The sequence below is a fragment of the Haliotis rubra genome, unplaced genomic scaffold, assembly GCF_003918875.1.
Source record: "Haliotis rubra isolate DU_JTF1 unplaced genomic scaffold, ASM391887v1 Scf116, whole genome shotgun sequence".
NCBI lineage: Eukaryota > Metazoa > Mollusca > Gastropoda > Lepetellida > Haliotidae > Haliotis > Haliotis rubra.
In genome coordinates this window covers 1,813,746-1,837,367 of record NW_025765070.1, presented here as the reverse complement: position 1 = coordinate 1,837,367, position 23,622 = coordinate 1,813,746, and the positions used below count along the sequence as shown (strand labels likewise).

General features: G+C 38.3%; 1 protein-coding gene across 1 annotated transcript in view; it reads right to left on the bottom strand.

Annotated features, from left to right (window-relative positions):
* The window catches only part of LOC124256291 (diaminopimelate decarboxylase 1, chloroplastic-like), a 261,662-nt gene that overhangs the window by 212,172 nt on the left and 25,868 nt on the right, over positions 1 to 23,622 (bottom strand). Inside the window, exon 2 of the mRNA XM_046690269.1 lies at positions 10,341 to 10,504. Coding sequence (XP_046546225.1) covers positions 10,341 to 10,504 — 164 coding nt within the window. The remainder of the gene's footprint in view (positions 1 to 10,340; positions 10,505 to 23,622) is intronic.

Sequence of the window (23,622 nt, the reverse complement as noted above, 5' to 3'; positions counted from 1 at the left end):
TGTATATGCATACATTCTTAAAGGAATTGTCTTGTTCAATGAATTTGTTTATGTTGTTTTATATGGTTGTCACAACTTTTTCACTATCATTGTTTTCAATAATATCGTGAACAAAACATCACGGAAATATAGTGTCCTTATCCACGGCAAATTCTCTCAAAGTTACAATGACTAATTGTTAAGCACAGCGGAGTGATACCCCCTTATCTTTATAAGCGTATGAAGTTTTGTAGTCATGTGACGTCATAGAGGAAAATCCATTTAAACACATATTGCGAGTCATTTTTAAGATTGAGTGTATAACGTTATACATAAGCACACAAACCAATGTAATCCATACTTATGTCGTTCAGATATCAGACAATATTTTGTTCGTTCACACTTTCCGTAAAGATGCCAAATTAAAAATATAGTAGCACAGTACTTTTATCAGTGCACGATAAACAGTGGAGACATTTACTGTTTAAAACGCATAGCAAAATTTGGGATAACATATAGCAGTGTCTCTTTTTCAAACAGCCTAAGTATTTGCACTTGAATTTACACTATGGTATAGGCAATTTAATATTCTACATTTCTGTGTAATTTTACAGGTGTAGGTAGATCCAATGCTGCGCAAACAAAATTCCGTCGCAACGTACACTTTTCCAGGAAGTTAAAGATGCTCTAATGATACCCCAGAACCTTCATTACGTTAATGACGTGCTAATGACAACACGACGTCATTAAAATGTAAGTACAACAGAATTTAACGATACATTAGTTAATGAACGTTTAATGGCACCTTAATGCTTCATTAAAGTTTGATACAACTGGGTCCAGGACATTTCCCATGAGGTGCAAATATTGATTGTGGATGTCCTTACACAAGCAGTTGGTATACCAGACTGAATAACAATGTAGTGAGTGAGTGAGTTTAATTTTACTACGCACTCAGCAATATTCCAGTTATATGGCGGCAGTCTGTAAATACTCGAGTCTGGACCAGACAATCCAGGGATCAACAGCATGAGCATCAATCTGCGACAATTGGGAACCGATGACATGTGTCAACCAAGTGAGCCTGACCACCTGATCCCGTTAGTCGCCTCTTACGACAAGCGTGGGTTACTGAAGGCCAATATTCTTACCCGGACCTTCACAGGTCTACTAACAATGTAACTGCTAACACAATGACAATGACATTGCACTGGACATTGTGACTTTTGGGTGTGATTACTGACAGAGATATTTGATTATGGCCATATATGTCAGAATATTTTTAACAGTAATTAATGAAAGTGACAGAGTGGCATGGGCAGGCTAACAAGTCAATGTACAACGTGGTGGTGAGCAGATAAATAATCGCATTTGAGTTATCAGGGGTGGAAATAACCCATTGCCCGATGTCCCAGTATAGTGGGGTTTTTTGTCGGGCAAGCAAATGTGTATATCACGCTGTACCGGTGTCAAGTTGACTTTCCAATGTTAATTATGTTTTATATTTAAAATTCATCAAGAAATTATCAACGTAGTCCTTCGTTTACCTGCCGGTTCCCATAGTTTTGGTCAGAAAATAATTTTGAGTTACCTTTCTTAGTTCCTAGCACATGCACATATCATTTTCATACAAGCTCCTAACATCGACATCGCTATCCATGTTTGCAGTCTTATAACATTGACATGCACTGTTGCGAGTTTGTTAGATATTTTTAATGAAAGGTCCAGACTTCACTATGCATATTGGTGATCTCAGTAAATTTACATGGGCTGTTGTGAGTTTGTTCGGAATTCTTGGTAAATGATTGGCTTTAACGAAATTTTGTCTGCTTCAACATCGAGATGTCAAAACATTGCTCGCTTGATGGGTTTGGTTTTAAATGCGACACGCCCACTAAAAAGAAAAAAGAAAATGAAGTAAATATAGATAAAAACAAACTGTATGATAATGAAAAGAGGGAACGTAACTTTCAAGCAACGTGGGCTGCGTATCCATGGGTCAGGTACAATGAAGAGAAAGATCTCATGACATGTTCAGTTTGTTGTAAATACCCCTCAATTTCATTGGGAAAGCGAAATACATTTCTGGAAGGGACTTCTCACTTTAGGATTGATTATCTTAAATCACACTGTGCATCTGATGTTCAACGAGAATGTGAAATTGTTGACAAACACAACGTAAACTCACAACAAAGCGGGGCATCCAGCGACGAACTAGCAGTTGTAGCAGGGAGGGCAGTACATCTAGTGGTCAGTTTGTGGCATTTCCTATACTCAAGGCATTCAAAAACTTGGATAAAACTGTCTATGGGAAGTTGGAAAAACTTTTTTATTACAGCGTTTCACATAGCTAGACAAGGGAAACCTCTGGGTGAGTTTGAACTTACCCTCGATTTACTTGAATGTGTAGACGTTGACATTGGCAATTCATACAGGAATCGTGCCGGTGCCAAAGAATTTGTAAAATCAATCGTTGAATCTTTTAAAGCAAACTTTATTGATGGCATATTGAGGGCAAACTTTGTCACAATTCTAAGTGATGGCAGTACTGACTCTAGTATCAAAGAACAGGAGACAGTTTTTACCCGCTATGTAAGCCAGGATGGAGAACCTGTGTCTGTCCATGCTGAAACTGTTTCTCTAGAACACTGTCATGCCGATGGTGTTATCATGGAATAATAATTCATACGAAAATTCATTATTAATCATGACAACTACAAACAATATATTAGGATTCAGATATAAATATAGAATATTAGTTTCATCATACATCAGTAATAGCTTAGAGAAAGACTCCAGTCAAAAGTTGTAAAACTCATCTCACAGACATACTATTGAAAAAGGTATAAATTACGGCTACACAATTTCACAGATATTCAAGATAAAATCCTAGCCTAAGGTATTGAGGACTCAAGCTGTTAGCAACCCTTTCAGTAATTCAGAGTTATGACCAGACGATTAAATGAACTACCTTCATAAAGTAAACATGTCATCATCTATATTACAAAACTTTAAGCAAACACCAATTAAGGGTTATAAAGACATGGCCCCAGAGTAAACGCATCTATTGTAATCCAAGCACCTATAATTGACACATCAGATTAGGCTCGTTAAGATCTAGCCCAGGGTAAGCATCCAGTAAAAGTGCGAACAAGATAAGTGCCAGTTAAATAGGATTAACAGGATTAAGAGTAATTGCCCTGTCTTGTCATTAGTAGGAGACACCCCATTTTGTATATTCTGTATTTGATAGGCTAATGTAGATTACTCCCATTTTTGTATCGGTGAACCAATCGTAATCTCTTCATTGTTTTAATTGTAGATAAAAAGTCTCTAACTGCATTTAGACTCCCGACACAGGTCAGCTGTAGCCCTCAGCCCAGAGGGTTGTACCGACTCTCTGTGGCTACCCCATGTTATTCAGTTCTTGTAAATAAAATTGTGATTAGCTTCTTGTGACTTCGGACTCTTTGTTGAGTTAATTCCCCCAAGCAGACCAGCACGCCAGTTAGATAAGGGGTTTCACCAGAACCCTCACTTGGACCCAAGACCCTTATCATAATAGTGTTCTAAATGGAATAAAAGAGGCTCTTAAGTGAGTTGGGCTGGAATACAATAATATAGTTAATCCCAGCAGTAAGGGGCCCAAACTGGTTTCAGTTAATGTTGATGGGGCCTCCGTAGTGATGGGCAAGAGAAGTGGGGTAGCTGCCAAAGTTCTTTCTATTACTATAGTCCCAAAATGAGGAGGGAGGTGAGATCCATTGCGGAATTGTTTGAAACTGATCTTGTTACCTTGGGTTACGTCAAGCAAGTACGATGGCTAGCTAGTAAGAAAAGGGCAGTTCAAGCACTAAACAGAAGTTACAAAACTGTTGTGTTACATGTAGAGACTGTGGCCACTGGCAATTCAGAAAACAGTGCAATGAACTTGGTGAAAACACATCACAGAACTCAGTTAAATCAGGAAACCCTGAACCACCTGCTCACGATTATGACATACTAGTATGGTCCAAAGCAAACGAAAGACTTTAATCCGAAGTCGGCAATCAGAAGGTGGCTTGTCTCATGTCAAGCAGTAAGTTCCAGAAGACTTTCAAGTCTGAAGGACCATGAACCTATGAATGTATCATCATGTTTAAAGAAGCTGTAAGGATATGTGACAGTTATCCTAGTCTTGTATGTGAATGTCAGTCACTCAATGAACAACTATCAGATTAAAGAATTATGTTGAATGAATATAACATTTGTCACACTTTTTTGTATCTGTGTCAAATTGAATAATTAAATTATCAATTAAACAGGAACTCACAAGTTTCAGACAGTTTATTGTTCTTTAAAACCAGAATACACTCAGCCCACATGCTACGTAACTTTAATCGCTAGTGATAGTATCTTACAACAATATAATGACCACTACAGTATAGCAAGATATTGAATTTAATAGGTAGTTTCTTATTGTTTTTTTAAGATCATATACTGTGAATCATTACACACCGTCAGTATGAAATGGTCATCATAATCCCGGTTCTATCAATATATTGTACTGGTGGTACAGTGGAAAAATTATCAGGGCAAGTGTTTTCACATGTGTCACTGTACCGGTGTACAGTAGCACTTTTAAAGTTATTTCCACCCCTGGTTATACATGTTTTTGCTACACAGAATTTGGCCTTTGGAATTATACTTGCATTTGGACAATGGATGTCCTGAATCAGTTGCTATGACATATACTCAGCAGCAAAAACAACCATCAGTACGAATTCAAAATTAGATAGGCACTGTAATCAAATCATTACAGAAATGGACATAATAAGCGGATCAAAAACATTTTTGTGTACAATATCTTGACACATCAATGAATAACTCAGCACAATTTCAAGACATTACGTGAACGTTTGCAGTCCTTTCAGACACCATGAGCGACAATAACTACAGCTCAGCATCTATGCATGGAGTGCACCAATCGATTGATGAAAGCCATTGGCACCTGGAACCACACTCTGAGAAAGGCCTGGCACAACAAATCGGCTGTGTTTGGCCTTGGTATGACATTTTTCAGTCTCCTCTGAATTTCATCCCAAAGATGTTCAATTGGGTTTAACTCATTAAGCCCTAGAGCAACTTCACTACTCAACACCTGGAAGCCCTCCTGATTGCCCGGCTCGCTGTGCCGAGCCTAATTAGTGCTATTCACACCTGATTTCCCTGGCAGGTTTCGGGGATGACAGGAAACTGTCTAGTCGTACAAACAAGCTCTGATTGTTTAATTGTGTCGTAAAGATATATGTTGAAAGAAAGCAGGTGTGAATACACATCATGTATTGCAACGTTTTATGTAATTTTATTGCAAGTTTCTTTAGGAGACCTTTGGCGTCTTGTACATTCATATTGAAGCGCAAAAGGGTATCATTAGCTTATTCTAAAACGTACTGGTCATTACGTCATTCTGCACGTAACTGTCGAATCGAATGTCCATCATACATCCGCTAGATTACTAGGTTAGATTATGACATTAGGAAGCGATTGTACATCATTAAACTAGTTCTCAGGTATATAGAGAATACGTTTATTACCTTACTGTCAGAATAAAATATGTGCGTAAGCCCTATAGTTGTTAGAATCGTCAAACAGCGTAGGGATGACAGGTTGTTTTATGGGTGCCGCCATATTTGTTTTCGAATCTCTCGCATGGTCACGTGGTCACTGCTGTGGGTGCATTTCAATTGTGACGTCATTGTAATTAAGGATAAAAGGGAGACGCTACCGTAAATCTGCCTGCATTTCTTGGAGGCTTTAAGCAGCTAAACATCCATATGCCGGAATCAAAGCAAAGTTAAGAGGTGAGGATGGCAGAACATTCACCAGGACTCAGTATATTTTATATAAGTAATTTGTAAATGTAAACCAGGACTTATAAGAATTATTAATAATGAATTTGGGGAATTTCTAATTAGGATTAGCAGTCAGTTGGTACTGTAATTTAGGGCGTCATGATAGGCATGTACCAATATAGAGTATTTTTCTAAGTCTCTTTTGAAGTGTATATATGTAGATATGTTACTGTATTAATAAATTATTATTGTTGTTGAAATGCATCTTGTACTTTTTTACGCAAAGTTTCATGTTGCTGTTCCAAAAGTTTCGGAGTTATGAAAAGTACAAGTTTTGCAGGTTCAGAAACCAATGTCAAGTCTAGTCATTTGTAAACGTCAGCTAGCTAATTATAGATGCATGGAATGTCGGGTCAGAGGTTAAAGGGCAGTCCTCCCAGGAACTGACCAATCAGGAACAAGTACATTGTATTTTCAACATGGCTGACGTTTTCTATGATCTAAACACGAAGCGCAGAAGTCTTATATACAAGCGAATTAAACTGAACACAATAGTTTACATATCACAAGTTTAATTATCTTAACACGTATTCCCTACATTTATCACCTATCAGCAATATATTTTATTGGAGTAACAAGCGAACTCGTTAGTGTAATCAGGGATACTCTACTACAGGGATTGGTCACTCGCTTGCTTTCTTTACCATTTGTACTAATTAACGTGTGCCTCGTCTTGCTCCAACGCACACAGTGACTTGGTTCGTTCCCAGCGCAACTTCGGCTGCATTTAACAGTACTTCAGCCAGTGTATTGTATCAGTCGGAATTTTACAATGAATGAATGAAAGAATTAAGAGCAAGAATTATATGTGAATGAATGAAAGAAATAAAGAAAAAGAACAAAAGAAAGAAATACATATGTGAAAGAATGAAAGAATAAATGATACACCACGGCCATCCCTCCCCAAACCTGTTAAAGAACGCAAAACTATCGGTAGAACACGTGTTAACATCAGCTGTCCTTTTTTTTTAAAATCTACTTTGAGACATTTTTTTACATTAGTAACTAATTCAGATATCTTATTGCACGTGTGGAATGGCATGGGCATTGACAGAATGTTAACTGACACTGTCACAGACCCCTCAAAAACAAAAAGTTTAGAACTATCACAAAGCGTTGTAAACACCTTTCCAGTTTTGTCACATACTAAGATCAACAAGATAGAAAGAAGTTTTAGAACTATAACACTCAAGTATCACAAGCATCAATGGCGTATCAGAACAGATCGGCGACATGCCATATTTTTCACACACCTCAAATACACCCTAACAAAAAAAATTAAATTATAAAACTATCACTATTACTTGCAAACACCTTTCACCTGATGGTATATTCCCCTCATAAAAATTGAAGGTGTATGTGAAAGATGTTTTAGAACAATAACTAGAAACACTCAAACAACGCCCTGTAGTATTTCAATGGCAGATCGGCGATATGTCATATTTTTCACACACCTCAAATACACCCTAACAAATTTTCTTTAGTTATAAAACTATCACTACTTGCAAACACCTTTCAACTAAAGGTATATTTCCCTTCTAAAAATTAAACAAATATGTTACAGAAGTTTTTAGCGATATAATTTAGTCTTTCTTTGCTGTGTACTGCCAATTGAAGCCAGTGAGCTACAACATGCCGACTTGAAACTTTACTACAAATCTACTGTACTAATACTGACAATAATAACAATTATTTGACTTAAAATGAAGTGACAGAATAGGTAACTTATCTTCTACATGTAGGTTTTCAGTTGTCACAACACTCAGCGTATGTAATCAGATGTTGAAAATAAACCGGGCTCAATCTTAAAAACTACACTTCTGCCATATTGGCTACACTGGTCACGTGACAAGCCGAGGCATACGCTAAGGGGTTTTCCGAGGAGTGACCACTCCCCCTTATATAGTCTCCCTGGTGTAATGCAAATTAGGGGGCGGAATTTAGACATGTTTTTAAACAAACTTGCGCTACCAGGTTATCAATCAGACTATTAAATTCTACACTTACACGTTCGCATGCACAAGGGTACATATTTTAGTGACTCTGAGCATCAAATAGTATACCCTCCCCTGTTTGGCGTTACAATATTTTATCAACATACATGTGTATTATTTGTATGTAACAGATGAGACATACATAAACAAATTCTCTCTGTCATATCATTGTGTGAGGTTACAAAACATCTCTGACAATGACAGACTGTAAAGAAGAATTTACTTACATGTTTTATAATCTTCTACGATATTAGCGTTTTTGCCAACACATTTCTAGTGTATACTGAATATTTTAAGGAAAGTACTATTACGCTCGTATGTGACTAACATAGAGCACATACATAGCTTGGCACTTTGTTTCATCTAGATTTAATGCAAAAACATACGTTATCATACGAACATACATATAAAACTTGTATAATACATATTCCTTGTATAAACATAAAACAAAGAGTCACGTGATAGGGCGTCATCAAATTTCCCCAATAGAACATGCGGTATCTCAATCGCTCAATATAGTGGCTGATCATTTGTTGTCTATGACCAATCAAATCATGAGATGCGTGTCACAGAAGAAGGGACACGTGATTGGGGGTGGGCGAAATTTCTGAAGAGCACGTTTGGTCACTCAACAGCTTGGGTAGAGATTGTTTATTGCCTATGTCGTTGACCAGTTGATATGCTGGGTTTCGGCTTTATCAACTCAAATTATCATGAAACAGTTTGTGTATTATATCGAACAAACTTTATGGATAACAACTTCTTTTTATTCGTGAGTGCGACGTTTCGATACAGATTCTTGTACCGTTGTCAAGCATAATGGAACATGAAGAAGGGGGAAGTGTATATATACTGGATGTAACAATGTAACAAAGAAAACAACATAATTAACATAATTGGCTAGGCAGAAAGCTGATGAAGCCAGAGAGTAGACAAAGGACAGGCGTGGAAGCCAATGATGTACAACTAATAATGAGATGTTTATACAGCAGAGTTTATACAGTAGATTGGGCTTGGTGGATGAGTGCACCATAAGCGGATGGAATGAAGTATCGTTGGTCTCGGTTGATCGTGGGCTTTTGGCGTTTGATGTGGATGGCTTCGGTGAGCTTGCGTTTAGTAAAGTCTGTTTGTTTGTTAGAGAGAATGGTGATGTCAGACCACTCTATTTGATGATTGGGGCTTGCTTTGATGTGGTCGGAAATGGCTGATTTGCTGTCGGAATTGGTAACAGAGGTCTGATGTTCTTTCACTCTGGTGTTGATGGGCCGGGAAGTTTCGCCTATGTAGCTCTGCCCACAATCACAGTTTATTTTGTAGATGACACATTTTGGGTTGTTGTTCTTTACGGTGGCGGGTTTTCTTCCATTAGCATGGAGAATGTTGTTAAGGTTGGAGGACGCGGAGAAGGTGGTATCTATGCCAGCTTGGTGTTTTAGGAGGCGGCTGATTTGATGTGACGGTTTGCCAATGTAGGGGATGGATATCTTGATGGGGGCTGAATCTGGTTTGGGTCTTTTGGTAGGAGGTGACAGGGTTGCAGCGATGGTTCTGTTGACTATTTGAGATGGAAAGTGGTTACGTTCTACGAAGACTTTCTTGAGGTGTTGGATTTCATCTTGTAGTTTAGTTGAGCAGATGTTCTTGGCCCTTCTGGTTAGTGTGGAGATGATGCCGGTCTTAACTTTAGGTGGATGATTGGAGTTGTAGTGGATGTACTGATCCGTATGGGTAGGTTTTCTATATACAGTTGGTTGCAGAAGGTGCGGGACACAAGGACGTCAAGGAAAGGTAGTTGCTGGTTCTGCTCGGTTTCCATGGTAAACTTGATGCGGGGATGTTGGTTGTTGAGATGGGTGAGAAGCTGAGTGGGATCTTGCTGAGGTTGGAGGACGTCATGTATAGATCTCATCATTGGGGACGAGATCTATGAACAAATTCATGGACTTCCCATGGGCTCCCCCTTATCCCCCATCCTAACCGAAATTTACATGACGGACCTGGAAGATAAAGCACTAGATACTGCACCCTTCAAACCCACATGTTGGTATCGCAAAGTGAATGATACCTTCGTCATCCTCCAACCTCAGCAAGATTCCTTGAATGATTAAAAGGATAACTACTGCTTTATATGCAAATGATAAAATCACTACATGCATAAGTAATAAATATCATTTACAGAAAAGGTATTCTTATGAAATATGAAAACATTTTGTGTTGACTTGTTTGGATCTGTCAGTTCCACTGACGTTAAGTAATGCATTCCATTTACAATGGGATGTCAACAACCTTTGTGTGGTGGAACTTAGACACATGCTGGTAATCATACTATTTATGTGTTATTGGTCATGTATTTGATATGAGTTTGACACAATGCATTTACAAAAAGAGTGGACATATATCAGTTTCCAATATGACTTTGACAACCCAATAAATTAGAAATGCGATCACTAAAGCTAAGGAGCTCTCTCACCTGAAAACTGAAACATTTTGTATTGTTGATCCCACATGACAGTGAAGACCAACCAGTGTAATCTGACTGCACTTTTCAAGAAGACTGACACATTCCTCAAGATCTTCAGTGCTTACTCCAAACTTGGATGTGGCAAGGCCAGTACTGATGAATGGGTGCACTTGCTGAAAAGAGATCACATTCTTAAAAAACTGAATGTAAGCTTTATGCATTCTTCACAATGTATCATCATCCGAGCATATACACAAAATTTGAATTTTGCCATCTATCACTCAATCTCAAAACAATAAAATGCTGATTATAGTGTCTCACAGTGCACAGTCATGAAAATACAATAGCGAATACAATATTTTATACCAGCCAACCAACATTGCCTTAGGGACATTAATTAAAACATAACAAAATACACATTAGAATGTCATATCAACAAAGCACTAAATTCCTTACAATTGTAATGGGCGTGGTTCTCAGTAGACTACCATCGCCCAGTGACAGCTGAGTTAAGTTAAGTAGTGTGTAGGAACATGATGTTTAATCAACCTTGTTTGGACTTTGCGTTGTGTACTTTTATTTTATAGGTGATCTGTTCTCTACTCAAAACTCAGTGACCAGTTCGTGAATTGGGCATAAAGCCTATTGGGAAATAACAGACACAAAATAACACTGATAATAATTTATTACAAAAGACAAACAAAAACTTAACAGTCTGTAAACTACACTTCTCTCTCACTCACATAATTAGATTTAAGAAAACCAGCTTCGTGAGGAAAAACACCAAACCCTAAAACCTCTTCAAAATAGAACCTCCCGAAACCAACCCTGTCTAACTGGACTTTACCCAAAGTCTATAACCTAATTCCTATTCCGTTTCCTACTCCTAATTCTCCCCCAACCCAACCTAACACTAGTTTAACAGGAACCTAACTTCCCCATTTTAACAATCCATAGAGAAACTTCTTCTGAAAAGCCACCCCAAACCAACCCCGTTTAACTGGACATTACCCAAAGTCTAAAGCTTAATACCTATTCCGTTCCCTACTTCTACTTTTCCCCCAACCCGACCTAACACGAATATACAGAACTTAGCATCCCCCTACATAAAACCTAACATTCCACTCTGCAAACGGGGAGGGAATGATCCTGAAACAGGACCTCGGGACAGAGATATTACCTGATGCTCGGATGACCGAAAGCTAGACACCGAATCCAGAGAGCCAGGTCACTTATACAGCGCTCTAGAACGACCTCTGACATGGGTCAAAGGTCACCTACAGATGACGGACGTCTCTGCCAATCAGAGCCTACCCAACATATTTAGCACCAACCACGTGGCCCACCCAATGTATCTAGCGCTTACGATGAACGGTAACCCCGGACAAGAAGTTGTCCCGTAGTAGAGCAAGTGAAACAATGTGCTACAAGACTATCTGGTACACAGTTATTCTATATGTGGTACGTATAGTTGAATATCCCGTTATGAAGCCCCTGCCCCCATGCTTACGCTATAATTTAACCCAGTTTTCCTACACAATACTGGCACACTCACCCCCCATTCCCTTGTACGAGCGTAGTCACACCTCTGCTCAGCCAACTGTCCATCCACCACTGCCATCCACCAACTCAACTCAACTCCACACATACACAACTCACAGGCACACACTCTCCTACACATAGCTATCTTACCCTATACCCCATCCACATACTTACCTGCTCATCTGTCAGCTCTCACACCTATCCACCCACTCATGCATCACTACAGCCCACCACAAGATATCCAATCATTCATCCATCTATAGTATGACCAGAAATTATTGAGAATTTTAGGAATATGTTTAATTGGATTTCTAGTATAAACAACCTTGACCAGCTATCAAGTGCTTGGTTTCATTCAAGAGAGACAACTCCGTTAATCCTTTTTCATTAGTTTGTGAAGAGTTATCCCCCTTTGTTTACTTGCTAGCAGACGACATTTTCAGTGATCCTCAGTATGGATGATTTAGAGAAGAGGAAGTTGATTTTAGAGTATTATAACAAGGTCATCAGATCAGCTAAAGTGATTTCAAGTAGAACAGGCATCCCTTTGTCCCTTTGTCCACTGTTTATCGTGTTTTGAAAAATATTGCAAATGGATATGGTATTGAGCACCAGGGAGCCGCAGGTAGGCCCAGAAAATTGACTGTCGGTGACAGGAGGTGGCTTGGTATTCTTGTTTCTAAAAACAAACGAAGGAGTTTAGAAAACTTAAGGCTGGATATGATTGATATATGAACTGTGGCTGTCTGTAAGGAGACAATTAAAACTGAGCTGTATGCAATGGGTTGGCAGAAAAGTCGAGGAATTCCATCACCGATCATGAAACCTGAACAAAAGGAGCGAAGGTTGAACTGGCGCTTTCAGCATAGAAATTTTAACTGGGACTAGTGATTTTCTCAGACGAAAGTTCTGTGTGACTGTTTCCTAATACACTGAAATTCTGGAACAAACAAACTGAAAAACCTTCAGCGTCCAAAGTACAGTCCGAAATTTAACGTTTAATATCTGTGATAGGGGCAACGCCCCTCTGTGTATTTGAAGGGAATATGAACAGTGAACGGTACACAGATATTCTCGAGGGACATTTACTTCCATCTGCTCACGTGTTCTATGAAAATTTTTGGATTTTCCAGCAGGACAACTACCCAAAACATCGTTCAAATCATTCACAGGCCTGGTTTTGGACCCAAAATATGACATTATTAGATTGGCCAAGCTATAGCCCTGACCTAAATCCAATAGAAAATGTTTGGGGACTTATGAAGGAAAGTGTCAATAAGAAAAATCTGACAAATATTGCTGAAATGAAAGAAGAGGTGGTCCAATATTGGGAGAGCATAGACCACGACTTTTTAACTTCTTTGATCAGTAGTATGCCCCGCCACATTGAAGCCTGCATTGCTGCCCATGGTGACTTGACAAAATACTAACTGTTCACCTGTCTTTGAATCTGGAGTTATGTTCTGCTAATATTCACATTTAATACGTGAGTAATGAGTGGAATTTTTTTTTTTTAAATTACAATCTTTAAATTCTCAATAATTTCTGGTTGTACTGTATGTTCCTGTAACGTTGCAGCCTGTTTTGGAGGTGTGTAAACACCCAGCTTCCCGTCTAACATTACAGATTCTACATCGAAGTGTAACAACACTGTCTAAACCACTAGTGTTAAGCTATACTCATGCACTAATTAAGGTGAAAGAACCACACCAATAGAAAATAGTTACAGTGTTTAACTCATTAAGGCCGAGAGACGCATTTATGGGGCAAATTAATCAGCTCCTCACAGCGAGTGACGTGTTTATGGGGCAGGTAATTAGCAGTTTCTCACAGCGAGAGCCACATACAGTCGTCAACAGAAATCACCTCTTATTCAGCCAGAGACGCACATGTGTCTTGTACTTTAAAAATCGCACTGTACCTATTATTTCAACCAATTTAGCAGTACTGAGCAAATGTTAGCTTTACTTACGAGAGATCCCACCTTTAGTATCAATCAGAAGAAGTATTTAAAGTGTTTTGATAACAATTGCTAATCATTATCATAGGCTTGTACAGCGTTTAGCAAATGAACGCATGTCGGCGAGAAAGGGGATTATGACGAAGATTGATGCCAGATTACAGTAATGAGATAATTGAACGCCTCTTTCGACCTTGAAATAACAGCCTCCAGTAGAATGCATATGTAGTTACGTCCTTGTTGAAAGGTTTGTCCCGTGACAAGTGTAAAATAAACAGATGCGCTGTTATATCATTGGACATCTTGCTTTATGGAGTCACGCCCCTCTCTGTGATGTTTATACATGCATGCACATCTGTAATCTTATGAACCTCGTTTGCATTCAGTAAAGATATAAGCACGCCCACCTTCATAAATATTGGGGGTAGGGGTGTCAACTACAAGTTTATACACTATAATAATTCAGTATAGTGTCACCTCGTGAATTCTGTAATGCGTGTACTCTAGTTTGGATCGTCATTCGTATCAAGGTGAAGATTATATTTACATGTACAGCAAACCATTATGTTTTATGTACTAGTTGTGTGCATAAAATGTATATGAAAATAAATACTACCTCTACTCAGTGGTTGGATTTCAATCGCTTTGTTTTACTTATCAAAAAACACTAAAATGAGGACAAATAAACTCGCCAAAGTGACTATCTACTCCTATTTGTCTTATGTGTATATTTCATACATCGTTACCAGTGTGTATGTTTACAATACACAAACTGTTACATGATAGCTTGAGTTGATAAAGCCGAAACCCAGCATATCGACTGGTCAAGGATATAGCCAATAACCAATCTCTATCCAAGCCGCATTCTCTTCCCACAGAGGTTACTCCTGTCATATCTTCCTACGTAACCTCTGTTCTAATACGGCCATATTTCCCGGTTCTCGTAAAATCCCCTAGCGGCAAAAGATCGCAACACGAATTATCTCCCTTCTTTCCATCCAATCAGAAATCCTGTTACATCGACTTAGATTCAACTTAACTAACACAAGCAAATGTGGGGCCACAAATATCCCCCATCTGCCGGTGACTTGTGTTGATGTTACACACAAGACGTTTAATGGCTAGCTTGTCCGTTGTCAACGAGGGCGATGGAGACGCCACTGATCCGCCATAACATGACTGAGTTCTGTCTAGAAGAAACGTTTGCGCATCGCGCAGGGGAAGAAGTTTAGTTTTCTCAAAGCATACGGAAATTACCGAGGCCTTGCGAATGATCACTTTTGAAACAACGTCGCTGATTGCACAACTAAATCTGATTGTCTCCAATCACGAGTCTTGAACGCTCACACCATGAAAGGGCCGTATTAGAACAGAGGTTATGTAGGAAGATATGACAGGAGTAACCTCTGTGGGAAGAGAATGTCCAAGCCGCTGAGTGACCAAACGTGCTCTTCAGAAATTTCGCCAACGCCCCATCACCTGTCCTTTCCTCTGTGACAGGTATCTCATGATACGATTGGTCGCAGATAACATATGACCAGCCACTATACTGAACAGTTGAGATACCAGTGTGTATGTTTACAATAGACAAACTGTTACATGACAGCTTGAGTTGATAAAGCCGAAACCCAGCATATCGACTGGTCAAGGATACAGCCAATAACCAATCTCTATCCAAGCTGCTGAGTAACCAAACGTGCTCTTCAGAAATTTCAGCCACGCCCCATCACCTGTCCTTTCCTTTGCGACAGGTATCTCATGATATGATTGGTCGCAGATAACATATGACCAGCCACTACATTGAACAGTTGAGATACCGAACGTTCTATTCGGGAAATTTGATGACGCCCTATCACGTGACTCTTTGTTTTATGTCTATGCAAGGAATATGTAGTATACATTTTGTATATGTATGTTTGTATGGTCACGTATGTTTTCTGCATTAAATCTGTATGAAATAAAGTGCAATGCTATGAATGTGCTTTGTGCTAGTCACAGACTAGCTATATAGTACTTTCATTAAAATAATTCGTAAACACTAGAAATGTATCGGCAAAACCGCTATTTTCATCAAAGATTATAAAGTATGAAAGTAAATTCTTCTTTACAGTATGTCATAGTCATAGATGTTTTGTAAATTTAAACCTCACACAATGATATAAGAGAGAGAATTTGTTAACGTGTGTCTCATCTGTTACATTCGTTGGTTTCACATTAATTTTCGACTCGCTGTGCGCATGCGTAGAGCGTGTAAAAATATCCTCCGGCCATATCCGGTTTGGTCGTATTAGCGATATTGTAAACACGCTCTAAATAAATGCTGTATAAAACTTATTTACGTGTGACAACTGTTCATAGTTGAGTACATACATCAATTTGCCTATGCTTTTCAATATTTGATGTCCTATTTTGGTGGCATTGCATCAGAGATGTGTTTTTTTTACTTGTGAGAAGGGGTAGCCGGCGGCTGTCGGCTAGAGAAGGGGATGTGCAGGAAGGACGGTGGACGGGTGGTGGTGAACTGATTCCGGTCCCTTCCATTCATAAATGAATTGAGATTAGTTAAATTCGACATAAAACCATATATTTGTTTTGATTTTCGCTTCCTTTAGAGTGCGTTTACACTATCGGTAAAGCTTACGACCAAACCGGATATGGCCTGAGGATATTTTTACACGCTCTGCGCATGTGCACAGCGAGTCTAAAATTAATGTGAAACCAACGAATACAAAGAATACACGTATATGCATATTGTGATAAAATATAAATGTACAAGCCGACAAAAGGTCTACAAGAGAAACTTGCAATAAAATTACATAAAGCTTGCAATACACGACATGTAGTCACACCTGATTTCTTTCAACATATAACTTTACGACACAATTAAACAATCAGGACTTGTTTGTACGACTAGACAGTTTCCTGTGATCCCCGAAACCTGCCAGGGAAATCAGGTGCCACTAGCACTAATTAGTCTCGGCACAGAGAGTGGGCAATCAGCGAGGGCTAAGTTCCAGGTGTTGAGTAGTGATGGGGCTCTCGGGCTTAATGAGTTAATGGGTACTCCAAATTCAACAATGTAGACTAGTGAAATATAATAGAGACTTTCACATTATACCCTAAAATATACTGCGTAATATACAAAAAAAATAATAAAGCACCATGTGAGCACTAGAATAATATACTTAGTTCCAAAAGAAACGCGACATTCATGTTTGTTTTCGAAATTTCCATAGTTGTCTTATCTACTTTATAATCATAACGAATGTGCATGTTAAATGTTCTTTGAAACCAATTTTCGAAATTAAACTTCTGAAACAAGACTTTTAAAGTCAGATTAGCCGTAACAATTGAATCTAATTATTGAACATTTTTTATGGGGAAACACAACAGAAACGCATTACATAAACACATGCCCTGATGCGTTGTGCACGTGAATTTAGTGATACGACACATTCTTCAAGAAAAACGAGAGAAAAAACCCTTTAAAAGATGCAACGGCACTTTCTGTTGTGTTCTTTTACTGAATGGTTCAGAAAACAATATGTCACGTTTGAGCAATGTAGCACGTGTACGTGCTCTTGGGATGATTGATGCCGGTTCCAGTGTTGTCAACGTTGCACAACATATTAGACTACATCGGACGACAATTTACCGACTACAGTGCATTTCACAATATCAGAACGTGCACTATGACGACGGCATGAGTAGCATCTATAGTCCATTTCAAATGACAAAGCTTGTGAGTCTTACATCACCCCCTCCTTTGCAAAACGCTGCCTCCTGGTAGCGCCATAAAAAACCCCATTAATGTCACATACATCGGGGGGAAACACATGTTGTAATTTCTGTCAGTTCATAGGACACTCGACTTGTAATCACCAGTTCTGTAACAATGTTCCAGTTCTTGGTAATGCAATGGAACAATAAATCCCACAATCTGGACTGTACTTGTTGACCAGTGTCATCACATAAACCTGGATAATTTCTCTTATCAAAGGTTTCAAACCTCCGCGATGATTTAGGAAGATGAAGGTATGTATCCACATGTATTAGTAAGTATCTTGATTAAACAAGAGCATCCTGGCTGAAGCTCATGTAGGGCCCTTCAAGATTTCCTCAGTTTGTTCTCTCTCCGTTGCCGTTAGGGGTTGGTAATAAACACAATTACAAGGACACACAAATCTTGATATACATTGTCCTACACAAAATAATCACTTGGCTCTGACTTCAACTGTGAAAAACTCCTAGTGCTCAAAATATAAAAATAACATAATTATCAAATTTTTTTCATATAATCACATCACATCATATCAATACATTCACATCTCAACACATGCATAAATTATAAACACAAAACTTACACGGTTCAAAACCCTTTTTTTTTTACATGAAATATTGATAACAATTACAATTAACATATCGTTATCAAAAACATGAACTGAAATTCTACCATGAAAAAGATTTATGGTTAAATGACATCTCTCTATGACGTTCCTCAGAAAATCGAATTTTATCACATGAAAATCCCTGCAACTTTGACAAAAGTTGATACATATCACGATGGGTATGCCGGTCGACGTTTGGAGAGCCAGGATTGGAAGATTTGTGCCTCCTAAGGGTGTGAGACAGATTGGAACTGTGCTTCCCTGAGACCCATCTAGTTCATGGACACAGGCCATGGATACAGCATACATGCTTCTACTGTGTGGGTCACTAATTCTCACTGCGGTGTGTGCTGGATCATTCTTGTGATCTTATGTGAAGGATTTAGAGTTTTCTTGGATTCCACCAGCGTCTTTGTGTGCTAAAGGAGATGTGTGTGAAATATTTGCAATCATGACGTCACCATTGTTTACATGGCGAAATCAGGAGATACTCGACTCGGGCACCGTTCCCAGTGTGACAGATTCTAAACCAGTGATCCACCTTGCCGGAGACTTCGAGCTGAACCTAGGGCCATCTGGTAAGGAAATGGATCATATGAAATCTGCCATAATAAAACAGACAAAGGATTCTGAGCAAAGGCTTTCTAAGGACATCGTATCTATTACAGAGGATATAAAATCTCTCAAATCAGAAATGACTGAGTTAAGGAACGACATGAAAAATAACACAGGGGAACAAAAGATTTAGCGACAAAATATATAGAGAGAACTAATCGAATGGAAGATTGTGTTGGTGATCTTGAATTCTGTATCGAGATCAGCAACGAAGAGGCCGACAGAACAACACAGTTTTATATGGAGTGACGGAGACTGAGGGACACAACGAAACTTACACTGACAGTAGGACTAAGGTGTTGGAGATCCTCAACGATGCCAGGAAATCAAAGAATTCGAATCCTCTTGTGCCACGAGACATAGAAAGGGCACACCGCATTACGAGTAAAACTTCTAATAAAACCAGGCCCTTAATTGTCCGCATGTGCCATTGGGAGGACAAAAGCAGAAAGGAGTTGGCATTGCAAATGACCTCACAAACCACCATAGACAGGAACTGTACAAGCTTCGTAGGGAGAATCCTAACACTAGATTTTACTACAAGGGGACAAACTTGTGAAAGAGCCCAGGGAGGACATTACACAGGATTCTCAGGACCGTACCACTCAGCAGGATCAACCATCCAGGAGACAGCTCAGATCCTCCTCCCACACTTCCACCAGGGGACAGTCGTACTAGGGGTGTGGCCAGGGCCGAGTGAGGGACAGTGATCCCAGTGATTTTAGAACGTTTCATCAGGATTTCACAGACTCAGCTGACAACATTCCTGAAGAGAATGACAGAGTTGTGAAATTTCTTTTCTGGAATATTTCAGACATATACAATAAATTAAGTGACATTGACTTTGTCAATTACATCAAATAATTTGACGTTATTGGAGTTACAGAAACTTGGAGTAAGGATCTTGATCTAGGTTTCAAGATTTTGAAATTATTGACAAAGATGCAGATAAATTGTCATCACATAGTAGACTCTCTGGTGGTATATCAGTCTTAATTAGGAAGGAATTGCATATATATCTAAACGGACACATATTTCAGAAAATGCTGTTTTTATTTTATTTGACAAACACTTTGTGGTACAGAATATGATTTACTTTATTCTTGTGTGTATATTCACCCAGAGAGTTCCTCATGGTATAATATATTCAGTCCAAATTGTAAAATGGCATCATTCTTTTTCTTTTTAGTTCATGAAAAATGTCCTTTTATTATATGGGGGTGACTTTAATGCCAGAAGTGGACCAGCTTTCTCTTGATAACATTGTCAACAACTTTGGAAGATGTTTAATTGATTTATGCTCAGTTCTGAATATTCATATAATGAATGGAAGATGCGGTACTGATGAAAATGTTGGTGATTTCACTCTTTTTGGTGTAAATGGTGTAATTGACTATATTGCAGCTTCTTCCATAATATTTGATAATGTTGTAGATTTTGGAGTTAAATCTCACTCAGATTCCTCTAACCTCCCAGTTACACAGAAATTGCGAGCACCCAAAATGCATTATCCTTCCAGGGATAGGAATGAACAAGGCAGTATCAAGTTTGTCTGGGATAATGACAATTTACAAGATTTTAGAGATCAACTTTTTTCTGACCCAGTTCAAGATTTACTTGATAATTCAGATGATGCAGCATTATCAATTATTGATGTGAGTATCAATTACTTAGTAGATGTTTTCTTTGAGAGGCATTTTAGAAGTTGTGCAGATGAAGGAAAACCAAGTTCTATGTATAGTCAACTTCTTTATTGCAATGAGTGTGAAGTTTCAGTGTAGGTGCTAACACCGTTATCAAGCAAGTGATGCAAAGAGTTGTAACATGGAGAATATATACATAGCTGCATAGTGTGTACCGTTATATACAATTGACAAGGTTGAATACATTGGATTGCTAATTAGTTATTTGAGCAGAGTAGAACTTAACAGTCAAGGTAAAGATCAGAAGGTGAATAATATCAGCATTAATGACTGGTACCATTATTTTAAAGATTTACTGTCATTCACTGATACTGAATTGCCCTGTGGTAATCAGACTCAAGAGACACAAGGTGATACTCAACCAAATCCAGATACTCAGTTTGTAAATGATGTACTTGATTCCCCTATTAGTAGAGAGGAGGTTCTGGAGAGTATTCACCATCTTAGAAATAAGAAATGACCAGGTTTAGACCAGACTATTAAAGAGTTTTTTAAACACTCATCAGATATTATTGTGCCTTATCTTGAGCTTATATTCAGTGTCATGCTAGAAAATGGAACATTTCCAGAATCATGGTCAGTAGGAATAATTGTTCCAATACATAAACAAGGAAACCTGAATAACATAAACAATTACAGAGGCATTACCCTAATTAGTATATTTGGCAAAATATTTACCTATATAATCAACAAAAGGTTAGTTTTCTGGGCAAATACTCTCCGTAAAATTAACGAGAAGCAGGTATTAGAGAAGGTTATTCAACAATTGTTAATGTTTTTATCCTCCTAGCTACAGTCAACAAATACCTTAGTATCAAAGGAGGGAAATTTTACGCACTCTTCGTTGACTTTGCCAAGGCATTTGACTCAGTGCAGAGGCATTTGCTATGGAATCTTTTAAAAACTCATGGTTTAAGTATAACAATGAATAAACTTTTATGTAGCATTTATGAGAGTGAGTGAGTGAGTTAGAATTTAACGTCACCTCGGCAATATTTCAGCCATAATAGTGACGCCTTTATGAGAATGTAAAGGTGTGTGTACATAACAATAATAAAATTTCATAAACTTTTATCAGCCAGTTAGGAGTTAGACATGGGTGCGTTTTAAGTATGTTTCTATTTACCTTTTTCATAAATGAATTCAAATTAACGAGAACTGCAATCACAGTATCCAGCTTCATCCAGATATAACCCAGTTATTTTTACTGTTGTTTGCAGATGATATTATTCTGTTTTCATCCACAGTCAAAGATTTACAGAAAGGAGGAGAATCTCAAAAGGGGCCTAGCAATAGGATTTCGTAGCCTCCCCAGTACTGATTTTGTTTGACACTATTTTCAGTTAGTATGATGTCTTGGGCTCATGAAAAGGCTTGTAATACTCTCAGATTGTGGTATCAGGTTTTTTTTACAGGCCATTATATGTGGTGGGGGTCTGCGTGCATTTTCGTCACATTTGGTTTGCTGCCCGACAACACCTCAAAGTTAATCATTAATAGTTTTACTACTATCAATTACTTTCATTTTGACTTCTGTGTACTGCTAAAGGATGTAGAAATTATTTGACATAATTTTTGCCATTTTTGCCGCCATTTTGTTTTGTCATGTTTTGCCTTCTCAGCACTTAAATTTACATAAAAATGAACACCGAATGTTTCCATGTACATCCAAAGTTGATACTTTTGATGTTTTTTGATACTTGTTTCTCCTAGAGTGATGGCTTGGGCACAAAACAAGTCATTTTGTATGGTCATATCGTGGTAATTGAATGTTTTAGAGCTTATTCTTTGAGACAGGGGTATTTTTGCGATTCTCCAACTTTTCATGGAAATGTGTGATGGTGATTTATTTAATGGCAGTTAACATATTTTTGTTACTAAAACAAGTTGTTTTTGTTTTCTCTTTACTTCTAGAGTGACAGCATGTTATTAGGAATGTTTACATATTACCCAGAATTCAAAATGGCCACCATTGTAGTTTAACTACATATACTTAGTGGAGGACTAAATTTGTACTGATATGAAATCCAAACAACTCATTTGGTGTTTAATGTTTAATACAGTATAGGAATAGAGCTAAATTTCAATGATATGGTCAATCAAAGCTTCACACTCCTAAAATATTTGATGAAATAACATTATCCAGAAATGTTTGAAAACTATGCTTCATGGCCGATAACTCCGTCTAAGCTTTGGTTGTTGGTATTCAAACTGTTCTATCAGATAACTCTTAATCACATTTGATACATCCATAAGCTTGCAATTAACCCTCCTTTTCACTTTCTTTCATTTCATATGTTACTTCATGTCAGAATCGGACCTGTAAAGATCCGGGTTAGAATTGATCTTCAATAACCCATGCTTGTCATAAGAGGCGACTAACGGGATCTGGTTGTCAGGCTCTCTGACTGGGTTGACACATGTCATCGTATCCCAATTACGCAGATTGATGTTCATGCTGTTGATCCCTGGATTGTCTGGTCCAGACTCGATTATTTACAGACTGCCGCCATATAGCTCTCGATATCAGAATAGGGATAAGCTGACCATCAGAAATGCTCCAAGCATGGTCAACTGGTGAAGGAATGTTCATGATTGGTTGCAGAGACTGTTTCCAAACATGGACTTGGTAGTTTACTCGTTCAATGTGATGTTTTAGACTGTTGGATGTTGGTGGGAGGTTTTCATTCAATATCTTGTGTCATCTACAGACATCACTGGATTATTTGGTACATACATAGAACTCACAAACTGGCCACAAGATGTAATGAGTGTTTCTTGAACATCTAGATTGTCACCCAATTGTGACAATGTTTGTTGGTGATTTTCAGAGGACTTCTGTAAGTTAATTCCCCGCTGATCAACTATCATGTGAGTCAAACTGCCATTTATCCTTCACGTAACTTCATATGTTGGACAGTACAAACTCGACAGTGACCTTTCGATGGAAACATGAGCTGTAGGCTGGGTCTCATCAACAGCCCTCATACTTTTGGGGTAGTGGAAGCATTTTGACTATTTTCTTTCAATTGACATTCCCAACTGAGATGACCCAATTTTTTTACAACCAATTGAGTGAGTGA